This window comes from Orbicella franksi, chromosome 2 (genome assembly GCF_964199315.1).
Source record: "Orbicella franksi chromosome 2, jaOrbFran1.1, whole genome shotgun sequence".
NCBI classification, from domain to species: Eukaryota; Metazoa; Cnidaria; class Anthozoa; order Scleractinia; family Merulinidae; genus Orbicella; species Orbicella franksi.
Genome location: NC_138146.1, coordinates 19,269,412 through 19,284,260, shown reverse-complemented (window position 1 = coordinate 19,284,260; position 14,849 = coordinate 19,269,412). Strand labels below are relative to the sequence as shown.

Below are 14,849 nucleotides of genomic sequence, written 5' to 3'. Positions count from 1 at the left end.
TGCCTTCTCCACTTGAGAGCAAACGACCACACCATCAAAGTGTCTAAGGGCCTCCATCAAAAATGAGCGGAACAGATAAACTCACCAGGATTTCTCGGTTGGAATATTGCGGAGGAACGTCAGAAACATCGTCCTCAGAGCAAGAGTTTCCACAACCCTGCAGGCACATCGATCGGCTAGATTTAAATCTGACCATTTGTGTTGTGTGCGGGTGTTTGGGCCATCTCAGTTCCTGAAAATAATCTAAAATATGCTAAGTTCAGTGGAAAATATCAAATCCAAAAAGAAAAAAACTGACAAGCTCATTAGCACAGTAAAAAAAAACTTATACCCTAACTAGTTCGGCTATTAAATTGATGCTTAAGCAGTAATAATACATAGACATACTCAATCTACCTTAGTTAGCACTTTTTGGAGAAAAGTAGGATTAAAAAACCAGATTCCTTGGGTGATTTTGAACTACTGAAAACTACTGCATCGAAATCCTAACGAACATAACCATAAGGGTTAATTTTCTCTCTACTATACATGTACTATGATACCAATACTATGGCTGACTAGGAACGCCCACTAGATCTGAAGGATCTGTCCTACACCCCTGTTTTTCTGACTCTCCTCACGTTTGGCCTATATTTAACAAGTTAGTGTCAATGCTAATGTGAAGACCTTATGACACCAAAATTTGTAGTGTTTTCTTAGCTGAGTTAATTGTTTACTTCTGTGCTATTGAGCTTGCCGTGGCACCTTTAAACAAAGGAGGCAAAGAAATTATTTTAGAAAAACAAATTCGTTTTTTGAAAACTGATTGAGTAAGAAATAACAATTTTGTATGAGAATAAATGCATGTTAGTTATATAAATTTGTGAAATCCTACAGATTGGTATTGCATTGATTTCATAATTTCTTAATCCTACAATTGAATACACGTTAAATGCATTATTTTGGAAATAATAATAATAATGATCGAGTAATAAATAAAAATTTTGTATAACACTTAAGTCAATTGAATAAATTTGTTAAAAGCAACAGATTGGTATCGCATTCAATTAATAAGTTCTTGATCAGCCAATCGAATTTACTTGCATTAACACAAAAGGGTAGTTTTAGGAAGCTTCCTTTGTTCAAAAGTGATAAAAAACAATACTATAGTTTCAAGCACCATCATGCTATTGATCTGAACAAAAAAAAATCCGTGGCAAAAATGAAAATGTTCTTCACCCAAAGAAAATAATTGTGATCAGTGAGAACTGAATTAGCTAATAATTTTAGAGCATGATGCACATGGAAACTTCAGAAAAAAAAAACACAAGTAAAAGATTTTCTTGAAACAAGTTTCCTATTGAGCAGCTACTTTCCCAAGACAAGTTTATTTTTCTCAAGAAAAGCAAATAGCTTAGCATTCTGGTAATGGTATTTTAAGTACAACATACATGTTTTTCAACTCCAAACTCAAGTTAAGATTTCTGAGGAAAACCAATGGAAGTGAACAGATTTCACCATAAAGCTGCTCAATAGGAATCTTGTGAGAAGGAGAAACTAGGTTTTCATGAGCAAATAAGTGGCTTCTGCAAAATAAAATTTACTGTAATGATTATATCCTGCTGTCTGACCTCTTTAGTGGTACACCAAAATGCCTGTACATATATCAAAAAAGTGTAACTTCAATTTCTTTTTAGGAACTGAAATAAATTGTCGTTAGAACTCAATAGGAATAGTTTTAGCTTTGCATTTAAGAGCATCCTAGAATTTAAAAATGAGAATTTTTACAACATGTTTGTACACGTGTAAAAAACAAATAAAATGGTAAATGAGTTTTGACTATATTTTCTAGGAACGGAGACTTTAGACAAACAATTAAGAATAAAAATTGGCAATAATAATTTTAAATGACCTTTTGATCACTCATTCAACATTTTCAAATTCGTAAAACTAAAAGTCATATTCTTGTGAGTTCTTTACATACTGAGAATGCATGTGAAAGTCTTGTTGCATTTGATTAAAAACACTACAATGTGGAATGTAGAGAGTATTAATTAAGAACTAAATAGTTTTGCTTTGATTGAGTCATTGAGTGTTCAGTTTAGGTTTCTTTTCTAGGATAAAGAGCGTTAATTTCATAAATTATTTCTAATTAAAATATCTTTTGGTTTATTTTCTGCATGGGTTTTTGAAATTTTTGTCCGTTTCTAAATTCAACAATAATAGTTGCAAAAATTTACTTTTTAAGGCAATTTTGAACAAAATGTCGGCTCTTTTTGTTTTATGTCTGTACGCACGAAAATACAGCAAGAATTAACAAGCTTTTAATTCGCAGAAACAGATTTAACCATGATTGAGTTTCAGTTAATTTTTAGTGATGATTGCTATTGGCATAATTGCTGGCTCGATATAATGAATTGTATGGAAAATGTGACAAGCAAGCCACTTATTTGCAAATGAACGACACCCACACAACACACTAGTCAGTTCAATACTCTGTTTACATGGGTACTAGTTACATGTGCATCAAAGTGGTATTAGAATACAATGTTAAAGATCTTCAAATTGCAACCAGGTAAATTTAAAGGTTGGTAATTGCTATTTTAGTTAGCTGCATATCCTGGGGTTTTTATCCTAACTATTAATAGAGTTATTGAGTGATTTTTTGATTGATTAAATGATTGGTTGGTTGATTGAATGATTGATTGACTGATTAATTGACTCACGAATTCCCTTTTACCTATGATTTAAAAAGAGATCTATGAAGAAGACAGAAAATAATAAAGCTTCTTCCCAGTTTGCTCATTAACTAAAATAACAGCTGCAAAGGAGACTGTGAAACCACATGTGCACGTGTAACTAGGAAATAAACAGAGAGTAACAAATTGGTATAAATGTTTACCTCGAGTAATCAAAGAATTTTTTATCTCAGTTGGCCCACCGCAATGTGTCACCAATTTTGTTAAATTGGAATTGAGAAATATTGGAATGAGGGAAACCGGAGTACCCGGAGAAAAACCCTCAGGGCAAGGTGCACTGTGCCATCTCTGCGGCGGTAATATCTCATATACCTTAATATATCTATAATTCGACTTGTGAAAGTCCGTCATTCAAGGCTTGCTTTCATCCACTGTCCTTGATCACCAGTTGTCAGTCGTCAGTCCCATCCTTGCTCCTTGATCCTCTGTTCTGAGTCCTCGGTCCTCTGTCGTCTGTCCTGGGTCCTCTGTCCTGGGTCCTCTGTCCTGGGTCCTCTGTCCTGGGTTGTTCTGGATCCACTGTCCTTGATCCTGTGGTCTACGTCTCTAACAACTTGCCTGCAAATCCAATATGTAACTAGTAAGTATTTTGCACATGACTTTTGCTAACCTTGCATAAAAACAATGTGCAAATACTTCTTTTCTCTTAAAATTTTGCTTGACAGTCTTAAGAATTTCACAACCTCCTAAAGGATTACCCAAACATTTCTACCCCACCAATACAAACTAATTCCTTAAGCAATCAATCAATGTTTTCGCAGCAGAATGTTAGCCTTGAGACTACAGGCAATGATGTTTTTTGTTGGGATAAATGGTGCTGAACCAGACAATAACTCTGAAGCCAGAGGCAAGAAATTCTGAATCTTTCGAAGGAATAATATTGACCCGGGAATAAACAACCTTAAATTGAGAAACTTAAAATCCTCTGAACTGGGGGACATCTCAATGAAATAAAGACTCTCCTCTGCTCATTACTCTCCTTATTATGACAACATAAAATTTAAATTGTTTACATATTACTTGCAAAAAATTTCGGAGAACGTTAATTTCGGACAAAAAAATGTCCAAAAATATAACTGTCTGAAATTTGTAAGTGCCTGAAATTGTAAGCATCCAAAATATTTGCAGTATGTACAGTATAAAGTACATGCTTTCTTCTTGGACAGCGCCATCACATGTACGATGAAGCAAGAACTTAAATTAGGATTTGCTTGTTCTTTTTATCACCTGAATGGAATTTTTGTTTCTTTTATGAGAACATACATGTAATGCAGATCAATTCCATAAATTTTCCAGTCTGACTCAAGTTTTGTTGACGAAAATTTAACTAAGCTATGTTCTAGCAAAGTGTTCCAAAATTAAACGTCTAAAATTTTTGAAAGTAATGTACCTTTGGCAATTACTAAAACAAAATTAATGCTCATCAAAACCATATCACTGTCCAGCCTGCAAAAACCGTCAGTCATCGGACAATTGTCCAGTAAATTTGAGGTTTTGACAGGTAAAAGATTATCCTGGTCGCACACTCTGACCGGGCATTTCTGCTACAATGAAAACTAGTGGTAATTATAGATTAAAGAGTGTATTCGAGTTTTGGTAGGTTTGGAATGTTAAAAAAGCAAAAATTCTAGGACCAGCATTTTGTGCCTGAGCTGTTAGGTAGACGTGACATTGGCCTCCCTTCAGCAGGGGTGAAAACAAATGAATTGATTGCAAAGCACGTACACACGACAGGTTTGTTCTCATTTATATATGTATTATGTAATATAAGTTACAACCGGTGAGTAAAAAACACAGATTGCAGTCGGTAGACCACATTTAGTCCACAGTCCGCATTTTATACCTAATCCATGAGTCTGTGTTTTATACCCTGTCCGTAATGCTTAGTCTGCATTTTATACCTAAGTCCGTAGTCCGCAGTCTGCAGGACATAATTATACTGACCATGTAATGGTACATCTTGCTGATCCCTAGTCCATGGACTACCCCGATGGACCTGGTTCATGGACTATTGGAATGGACTACCCATGGACTACCCTAGATGGACCACCCTCAAATTTGTTGTAAACATGAATTTAACAATGCTAGAACCTGAACAAAAGATGCAATCGATCAACAAACACAATTACGGAACACTTGCGATGTAACAGAGTTAACGATCATGGCTGGGTTGTTTGGAACGCAGTTAATGCTAAGGCAGGATTAAAAGTTAACTGAAAGATTATTTTCTCTTGTATACATATGCTTTTCACTGCTTACTTTTTATGTATTTTGAGATTACTCAAACTCAAAACAGAAGGCCAAACAATAAACACAGAAAATCTCACCGCAAAGTTACAAAACTCAAATCAAAATTCTCGCATAACCTGGGTTAGCTTAATTGGGCTTTGAACAACCCAGCCCAGAGCTTCGCTTTTAGCCTCAGCAAAATCTCTATATTATATATCTCCTAGCTCCTCCTCTTCATTTCTATAACTTTAAAATTCCCAGTTTAATTACTTAAAAGAAGGGAAAAATTGATCCTTAATCATGCAAGCTTGGAAATGGATCATACTATTATTATTGATCGTTTCCAAATGTTTTACACACCATTATTATGGTCTGTAAAACATTTAGAAATGGTCATTAATAGTACGATCTATTTCAGTTCCCAGCCAGGATTGGAACCACAGGTGCATGTTGTACCTTCAAGTCATTATTGAATAGCAATGAGAGGCCTGATCATCAAAAAGCACTGTAGCTACATAGCCCTCTGCTCATTACATGGCCATGAATGAATGAAAGGCTATATAACTCTCTGTGTACATTGCATGCCTATAATACTAGCCAACAAGCTTGATTGATTCATGATGGCTGCCATTTTGGTTGTCATGTCATTAATGAATGTAAGTTTGTCATCTGGGCCGGGCTGTTTAAAGCCCAATTAAGCTAACCCAGGATTAACAAAATACTTACAATACAATGTTATAGTACAACATTTATTGGCTATACTTACACCACTTACATTCTGGAGCTTTTTTCCCCTCCCCCTATTGTATATGATATTACTCAGGCAAGATTAACCCCTTTTAATGAGGTTAAATATACTTGGAAGACTTGGAGGCCTTTTGCTGTCGCCTTATGTTGCTGCCCGACTCATGTGTGTTGGTCCGTTCTTATGTTGTTTTTCAAGTTTTTCAGTATGCCTACTACATGACCTACGTTCAACAGCCTGTTCGTGGACCTGTTTCCGGCTCCTTCTATGTCGGCTCCTCCATCTTCTGGGGATTCAGTGGCCACTTCCACAGTTTCTTTGGGAGCCTCGAATTCCCTCTCGAATGAGATTGTGGTTGCTGTGTACCAACTTTTGCCGCTGCATTTTGTGCGGGGAACCTCGCCGCCCCAGTTTCCACCGTGGCCTCTTCCCCTGTTTCCAGCGTTGTCTCCAGCGTTGTTTCCAGCTCGGCTATGGTTGCTGCCAGCTCACTTTCCTCCGATGCAGGTGCGTTGAGATTGCCATCATTTGTGTCTACATTCACCACCGTTTCTACCACCCCCAGCTCTTGCTCTTGGAATCATGGCCTGAGGCTGTGGCACTTTATTGGGGAAGTTTGATGTGGCTAGCACCTACTGCAACGTAACTATTCATCCTTTGGATCGCCCACTGTTGGGTATGAAATGCAGAAAAAATATTATGTGGAAATGGCTCTCCCTTTTGGTCTTCAGTCAGCGCCTCACATCTTCACTGCTATCGCAGACGTGGTCCAGTGGATGCTGACATCTCACCATGCTGTTGATTTCCTCTGTCGTTATTTAGATGATGTTCTCACTTTGGGTCCCCCCTCCTCTCCAGTTTGTAACAACTTGCAGGCATGTATTCAGCTGTGTTCCAAACTTGGCCTCTGCCTTCACCCGGACAAGCTGGAGGGCCCATCTACTTGTCTGTTCACTCTTGTTATTGAGCTGGACTCGGTGAAGCTGTGGGTGCAGCTTCCCATTGACAAGAGAGAGCGCATCGTCACTCTACTGGAGTCCTGATCTGGCAAGTGATTCTGCAAGCTGCAGGAGTTAGAGTCCCTTATTGGCCACCTCCCCCATGCATGCAACATTGCCCCCCCAGGGTCTAACGTTCCTCCGTCGCATGATTTACCTACTGAGGTTAATCATGTGATGATCATTGCATTCGTCTAAACCAGATATTCCGCTTAGACCCTACCTGGTGGCGCAAACTTTTCCACAGGTGGGATGGGCTCAGCTTCTCTCTGATGCCAGAATGGGCTCCCATCCCTGATTTTTAAGTTTCTTATGATGCCGCCGGCACTCTGGGTTATGGAGCCATCTTCCAGCACCAGTGGTGCTGCGGTCCGTGGTCAGCATCACAGCAACCCCTGTCTATTACATACAAGGAGCTCTTTCCCATTGTTGTGGCTGCATACTTATACCTCTTAGTCGGCATGTTGGGTATGTTATGGACGGGTCAATGGATGAGTGAGTGAGAGATGTATGTCACACCAATCATATTGGATCTACTATAAACAGCCAATCAAATTTCTTGTTGTAAAAGTAAATGGTATGTGAGAAGATTTGATCCCGATACAGTTGAGAACGGCCATAATTACTCTTCGATAAAAGAGGAGGAAGTATTCATATATTGGGCTTACTTCGACATTTTCTGTGGGTTAGGCTGAGGATTTTGTGGGCGGGTTTGATAATCATTTGCAACTGGATAGTCAGTCAAAGAAACATGGTGTTTGACATATAACTACAAGCATGTGATGAAGGGTGAGCTTTTCCCATTACATAAGTTTCTGAATTGAGTCTCGGTTTAAGATGTGAATGAAAAACAAGTTGATGGGGTTTCTATGATAGGATCAATTGTATTTTAGGGGGGTGGAATACATTACTGGGAATGTGAAGAGGTTGTGACCAGGTTCGAATCGTTTGCGTGTTGTATTGAAACCTAAAATATTGTTGCAGAGTTTGTGATGAGTGTTCCAGGCGTGTTGTTAATTAATTTTCAGCATCCATTGATAAGTTTCAATGTGAAACGCGAAGAGACTACGATTAATTTGGTCAACAGAACAAAAAAGACATTATCTTTATAACAGTTCTTGCTTTCTTCTAGAATGAGAAGATACGTTTTAATGAAACTAAATCTTTTCTCTTCAATGTTATCAGGGTTTTCGCTTATTCACATTAATAACTAACACGAATTGTAGGTGAAGAAAAAGGAAATTATTTTTGTTCAAGATAACTTAAGTGAGGTATATAAAGTCTTGAGCGTTTTATTGTATTAAACACAAGGACTTTGGTAATTGAAAAATAAAGACTGATGTGTATGTTGCCAGTTTGTGATTTTTATTCCAGGTTTGGAGCGGAGTGTGACAGTTACATACATACATCGGCCAGGGTTGTTTTAGAGTGCATGATGTTCTGGGTAATGGTGGCTAGTTATGAACAAGATGAGCCTTGAGTTTTGAAACAGTTCATCTACATTACATCAGTACATTAGTAGTATGGAAATGAAATGAGATATTTTTATTTTTAGTTACAAAGGTAATTTGATACTTTTGTTTTTCACAAGGAGTAAACTCAATTAGAGGTCACAAATCGTCGCTTCTAGTTCTTAGGACATGTTTAAGAGGAGACGAGACTATTTAAATTTGAAACAGTTCTAACGTTTACAATGAAGTGCAGGTAACGATTGTTTTGTTCTTGTTGCATGCAAATATAACGGGATATTTTTATTTTTTAGTTACAAAGGGTAATTTGACACTCTTGTTTTTCACAAGGGAGTAAATTCAATTAGAGCTGACAAATCGTCACCACTTGTTCCCACGAGATGTTTGCTATCTTTAGTTACAAATGGTAACTTAACATTTTTGTTTTTTATATGGGAGGAAATTCAATTAGAGCTGACAAGTTATTGGCTATTGTTCCCAGGATATTAAACAAAAAAGAAGCTTTCATTTCTGGACAGTTTTTACGTCTCTGCAGTGGCAGTTTAATATTCTTATTTGATGGGTATTTTATGACATTCTTTTCAGTCTGATATTTTTAAAGGTAAAAAGTATGAAAACTGTTAAAATGTTCTTTGAGGACTGCATGGCACCAAGTTAAAGTGCAATTTAAGTAAGTCAGACTTTCACCGTGTCAGAGAGGTTTTTTTTTCTCATTCTTTCTATTTTCGGTGAAGTAGTGCTGTTGCGATGTGTTGTGTAAAAAGAGTAAACTTATGACTCATATAAAATGCGGAAAGTTCTCTTAAGGACGTTCGCGCTAAGTGTTTCTGTGCATCCTTACTGCGAACACAAATTCACACGCCACGTCATGCATCGAGCGCGTGTGCTAAGTACTAAAATGAACAATGATAGGGCAGATGGCCATTGCTATAGCTTTGCGTGGATTTAACGATCTTGGACATTTTGTGACCCTTACTTTTCTTACCAGAAACAGATTTTATTTACAATTATCGTCACATTGTCCAAAAATGGACAAAAAACCAATGTGGGAAGTTAAAAAAAAATTCAGGATTTCTGTCCACAGGGCATCGAATCCTGCCATCTTGCGGCTGCAAGGCACGTGAAACTATGGTTGCTAAATGCGAACTTGTTCTTTAAGAAACCTCGTCAGTTGACTAAATTCACTTAATAGGTCCACTTAAACAATATTTGGTGGAGAACATTTCACTTAAAAGGTCTAATAATTATTGCAGTATTTTTGGGCTTACAGACACTGTGGCCTTATTTGCTAATGAAGCCCGATTTTTTCAGATATAGGGTGTTCTTCCGGGCATGTTCTCTCCAAAACGAAGTCGGTCATCCCCCCTTTTTTTGCCTTTTTGGCAAAAGTAGATCATTACCTTTCTGCGTTGCAAGTTTAAAAAAAATCTGTATGTGGGAACATTTTAAGCGCGAACGTCCTTAACTTGAGTATTTTAAGCAAAAATTCCTCTTAGGGGCTGGAAGGGCTGTGATCAGTGAGTGAGGGTGTTATGCATGTGCGCGTGTCACACCAATCACAGTATGGGTTGTATCAAAGAACGAATCAAATTGCCTGTTAGAAAACAAGATGGTATCTACATTAATCTGGAGACGTGTCAGATTACTGTAGTTTGTTCAGTCAAACATTTTATGGCAATTAGAAGTGCATGGTGTAGAAGTATATCCTCTGCACTATCAACTAGTCCCAGGCCGGTAGGTAGGGTCAAAGAATAGTCCTGCGGCTTTATCTGATTGCATTGCAAGTAGTTTTTTTTTTGGTCTGTTATTGTCGAAATAAATTATAAAAAAAAACCGGATTAGCGAGAATTTTGAATTCCGTTTTGTAACTTTTCGGTGAGGATTCCTGTTCATATTGCTTGTCCTTCAGTTTTGAGCTTGAATAATCTAAAACTAGCCACATCACATAAACAGTGAAAAATTAATACTTCCACAAAGTTCTTTTAATTCAGGGTTAGTGTTAACTGGCTTTTGAACAACTCGGCACTGTCTGCCAACATCCAACACAGCAAAGATGAGAACTCTCAGGTGATCAGCTTAGCAGCTAATGTTCCAGTACTGTCAGTAGAAGACTATTATGAAATTGTTACAAGTTTGGATTGCTCACTCTGTACAGTGTATTCTGAATTGCTAAACAACAGAAAAGCCATTTATTTTATTTTGTTACTCAAGTGTATTTAACATTTGCATATGTGTTCCATACAGCAGAAACCATTCATCATGACTGTACAAAGAATTTGGTTGAAATCTCTTGAAACAAAGTTATTTGCATCTCAGAAATCATGCTCACTGTAAACTGCGATTAGAAGCATGGCCTGAGGCTGAGCATGGATCATGTTTTACTCTGAGTATGGACCACGCCTTTTACTTTTTATTTGTTTTTTTTTATATATATATATATATTTAGTCAATGAGCAGACCTGTGCTCCCACTTGGCCAGACTTTGAATCATGCAACTTTGAATTTTTACTCACCGAGAGCCATTAAATCATGGAACCATTATTAACAAATTTAGCCATTTTTCAGCTCTTTATTTGGTGCGAAATATATTAATTTTCTTTCAATTGGTGTTATTCAAGAAAAATGGCTCGAAAATAGTGTAACCTTATGAAACTTACTTTGCTATCTAGGCTGATTATCTGCACCAAACAAACATAATATTTACGTAATAAACACTTTTCTTACTACTTTTACTGCACTAATGGTTAAAAATCAAGGGATAAGTAATACATGCACATGTATATATCCTTCATGATCAGAAGGCTATGTTATGCAACTCCATAACTCTGAAATTCAAAATTAATGCAAGTTTAAAAGGAAGGATGCTACAGTTTGTATTGAGCTGAAAAGTTGTCAACACATACAATTTTATACATTTTGCACCTCTCACACCTGATGAGTATAGAAATTCTGGTGGCTCTTAAGTTTCTGATTTTAGAACTTGATAATGTAATGTGAAACCGTAATTTGATTATTTCTCCAGGTTTTAATTGATAGTTGTCTAAGACAACACATGCAGACACATTATAAATATTATTAGGAAGATTCTACTTGAACACTAATGCAAATGTTGCAATCTGATTGGCTGAGCCATTAAACACTATCCGCCATTAGTGTTCAGTGGCTTGGTGTGGTTGGTAAAATTTCAACGTTTTCTTGTTTCTCCAAAGTTTTGAAAGAACATTTAACAACAAAAGGATAGTGAAATTCCTGAGAAGACTGAAAAAGGTCATTCATAGTTTCTGGAATTAAAAGAAACTGATAAGCGCGCGCACACAACTGAAAATATCAAATTGACAACTCATCCATGTGAATTCTCTAAGGCGAGAAGTTTACTATTAAGACCAGAAATACTTGGAATCGTTATTTGAAGTAAATTTCAGTTAGAATTCTACTAAAAGAATTACATTATTCGCTCTCGATTTCTATGAGGTGATAGTTGATCTGGCCCTCAGCCTCATCAACTATCACACCATAGAAATCACGAGCTCATAATCTAATTGTTAATTAGTATAGATACTACACAAGTGAGTAGTCATGCTTTCCTTGCATTCTGATTGGCTAGCTCGGAGGTGAATAGCAAGTACTATTCACCTCCACTTTGGTGAATAATTGCTAAATATAGTCTTTGCAAGATGACAATAATATTGACCTTTTAAAACTGATATAGAGAGTTGTAATGACTTTTGTGTGCCAGTGTACTAAAGCTATTAAAATCTTGTAAAAAAACTGTTAAACTTTATTTTTCTAAACAAAGGAAATTGATATTGTAATGGCAATGATGGCTTTAAGAGCAAATGCCCACAAAAATCAAACAAAATTATATTTCTTCGGCAAGGCCAGAAAACTCATATTCGCTCGTCTTTTGAATATAGCTAGCAAGAGTGCAAAAGGCTATAGTTTTTTCCTTGAAATAGTTTTGTCTTTCCGAGAAAAGCGACATTTGCAATTTACCTTTCAGACTCAATTTCATGCAATTTAGTGAGTCCCAAATGGGCTAAAAATGGACCATTTTCATTTGATTTGCATTTCGCAACTACTGAGCACAGAAAAGTTGTAATACAACCAGCTTATTGCAGAACTATTATTTGTCTAAAAAAGGATGATTTCAAGAATATTGGATTAATCTAATTATTTAGCAATAAACAAAACCAGAGTGTTCTCCAAAATTGAGTTAGTCAGTCTGTGAAAAGAATTGTCATTTTGAACATGTGGCATGTCTCGGAATTCCAAAAGATTTTAGATTCTAACCATACTAGGATAGGTCTTTCAATATACGTGAAGTTCAGTTTGGGCAAAGGATTAGGCACTCATCAAAAAATTATTCAAAATCGTTCTTAAAAGACGCAAAATCATGCCAGCAGCTTCCGAGTGCGTGACCAAAAGTATTATCATCGCATCGGCATATTACTTCAGTTTGAAACGTCACCATTACCAAGCAGTATAAATGACATACACATAATAATAGCATGTTCACCTACCTCGGTTTGTAATATCCTGAATCGTGCAAACTGATTCGTTCCCTGGATATAATTTTCAGCGGCATTCTTGTCAGTACTCATATCTGACTTTGAAGAAAAGCAGTTACTGCCAAGTCGCAGGTAAGTATCATCTATCCGTGTTATTTGTGTCGTTTGATTAAGCCAGTAGTAACTGCTAAAGCGTTATTCCACATGCGACTCTCAGGTTTCCATTTTGAAGACGTTTGAAAGTCCTCCATTTTGACTGAAGATGTGTTATCCGAGACCCTTGCCTTACAACATATTTTACATGGGGGTGAGGGCTGGGATTTCAGAGCTTTTAACAGAGTTACTTTTCTTTGTTTGAATTTTAAGCCACAAAGACCTGGTTTGTGTGTAGCATTTCATCGCTTTACCTAAGAAAGGAGGCCCTGAATTGGAACTAACATTGAGATATTGGAAAAATTCTAACACTTTTTCTTTCAGAAATAATTTCCACTCTACCCTTACCATGTGTGCAAAGACTCCTGCTGGACAATATGCAAATAAGAGACATTGAGCCAATAAAGATGGCGGCTTATTTGTTACCACTAATTACTGGGGATTTCTGCCTGATAGCAGGTTGAATGATTGTACCGAACAACAAAATGGAAAAAGTAGGAACATTTGCATAGGAACTTGGTAATATTGAGCGATTTGGGGAATTCAAAATCACCAGACAAATGTGTACAGGTTATGCAAACCTAGTGGAACACCGTTGAAATAGCAGGATAGGAATGTTGTTTGACAGTCAAGACAGATAACCTAGCTAAGGTAAACATATATATGTTGGTTTATGCTTAAGTCGTGCTGATATTCCTGTGATATTTCAAATTGAAGTGATTTAATGACAAAAACAATGGTAGTACTTTTGGTTACGCATTCAACTGCTGGCGTGATTTTAATTTTTTTGTGTATGATTTGAATAACATTTTAGCAAGTGCCTAATCATTTGCCCAAACTAAACTTTACATATATTGAAAGACCTATCCTAGTATAGTTAGAGTCTAAAATCTTTTGGAATTCCGAGACATGGCACATGGTTATTGTTTTCACCGACTGACGAATTCATCACCGGAGAACACTTTGGTTTTGTCTCCCGCTAAATAGTTAGATTGGGCTTTTTTGGACAAGGAATAGTTCATCTGCATTAAGTTGGTTGTATTACAACTTTTCTGTGCTCAATAGTTGCGGAATGCGAATCGAATGAAAATGGTCAATTTTCAGCCCAGTTACAACTGGTTAGATTGATGTCTGGATGTGAAACCGATGATGTCCTTTTTCTTGGAAATAGCAAGATATTTGAAGAAAAAAACTACGTAGCATTTTTACTTTTACTAAGGCCTACTTATATGCAGCAGTAGGGCAAATTCTATTTTTCAAGCCTTGCCTAACTATATTTGATTCTTGTGTACATTTGCTCTTAAGCATGCAGCTTCTTGTTTGAATGACACATAAGGAAAACCACCACGACAGCTATAGCATGAATAAGGTCTCTTAATAAATTATGGGTATTAAATACATGTAATTGCTCCATGCAACACAGAACAAAGAAAATTGTAACTCACCTCCTTCATGGAATACATTCCCCAGTTTTTGAAGCTCTCTTTCCATGGATGTGGTATTTCTTTCCTAGCAACGACAAAAATGAACAGCCTTTTAAACACCTCCTTGTTTTTGCAAATTGCTCATTTATAAATTAAAGAAAACATGTCAGGTGTAATTTGCTGTCAAGATCATCTCATACAGAAACCTGCTGAAAGACCTAAGTACTGCAGGTATTAAGATGCCATATGTACAGTCAATACAGCTAAAAAACTGATCATCACACAAAGAACCTGCTTGAAATCTCTTGAGAGTGGACCTGTGCTCCTTAACTTGGCTGACTTATTGCCAGAATTCAAATCCCACAGCTGTTGATTCACACTCACCAAGAGTTCTAATTATCGACACACTGCAAATTTGAACATTGTTCTGCTCTTTATTTGGTACAAGATATAAACCATGTGGTTTAAGCTTTGAGCTTCTGGTTAAATGCAATTCATTTGTGATATTTATTACTATTAGGGAAACTTCCAAGGTAGCTTTTATTAATTTTATCAATTAATAACAATTGTTCCAAAGAAAAGTAC

At 36.7% G+C, this 14,849-nt stretch overlaps 1 protein-coding gene across 2 annotated transcripts in view; it reads right to left on the bottom strand.

Moving 5' to 3' along the window:
* Positions 1-999: 999 nt before the first annotated feature.
* Positions 1,000-14,849, bottom strand: part of LOC145478468 (uncharacterized) — a 31,504-nt gene continuing 17,654 nt past the window's right edge. Inside the window, exons 5-7 of one of the 2 annotated variants that reach the window (XM_081456509.1) lie at positions 14,286-14,349; positions 12,700-12,782; positions 1,000-3,296 (exon numbers count right to left, since the gene is read on the bottom strand). In XM_081456509.1, coding sequence (XP_081312635.1) covers positions 3,285-3,296; positions 12,700-12,782; positions 14,286-14,349 — 159 coding nt within the window. In that variant the 3' untranslated portion in view covers positions 1,000-3,284. The remainder of the gene's footprint in view (positions 3,297-12,699; positions 12,783-14,285; positions 14,350-14,849) is intronic. The other variant, XM_081456511.1, reaches the window with a different exon arrangement.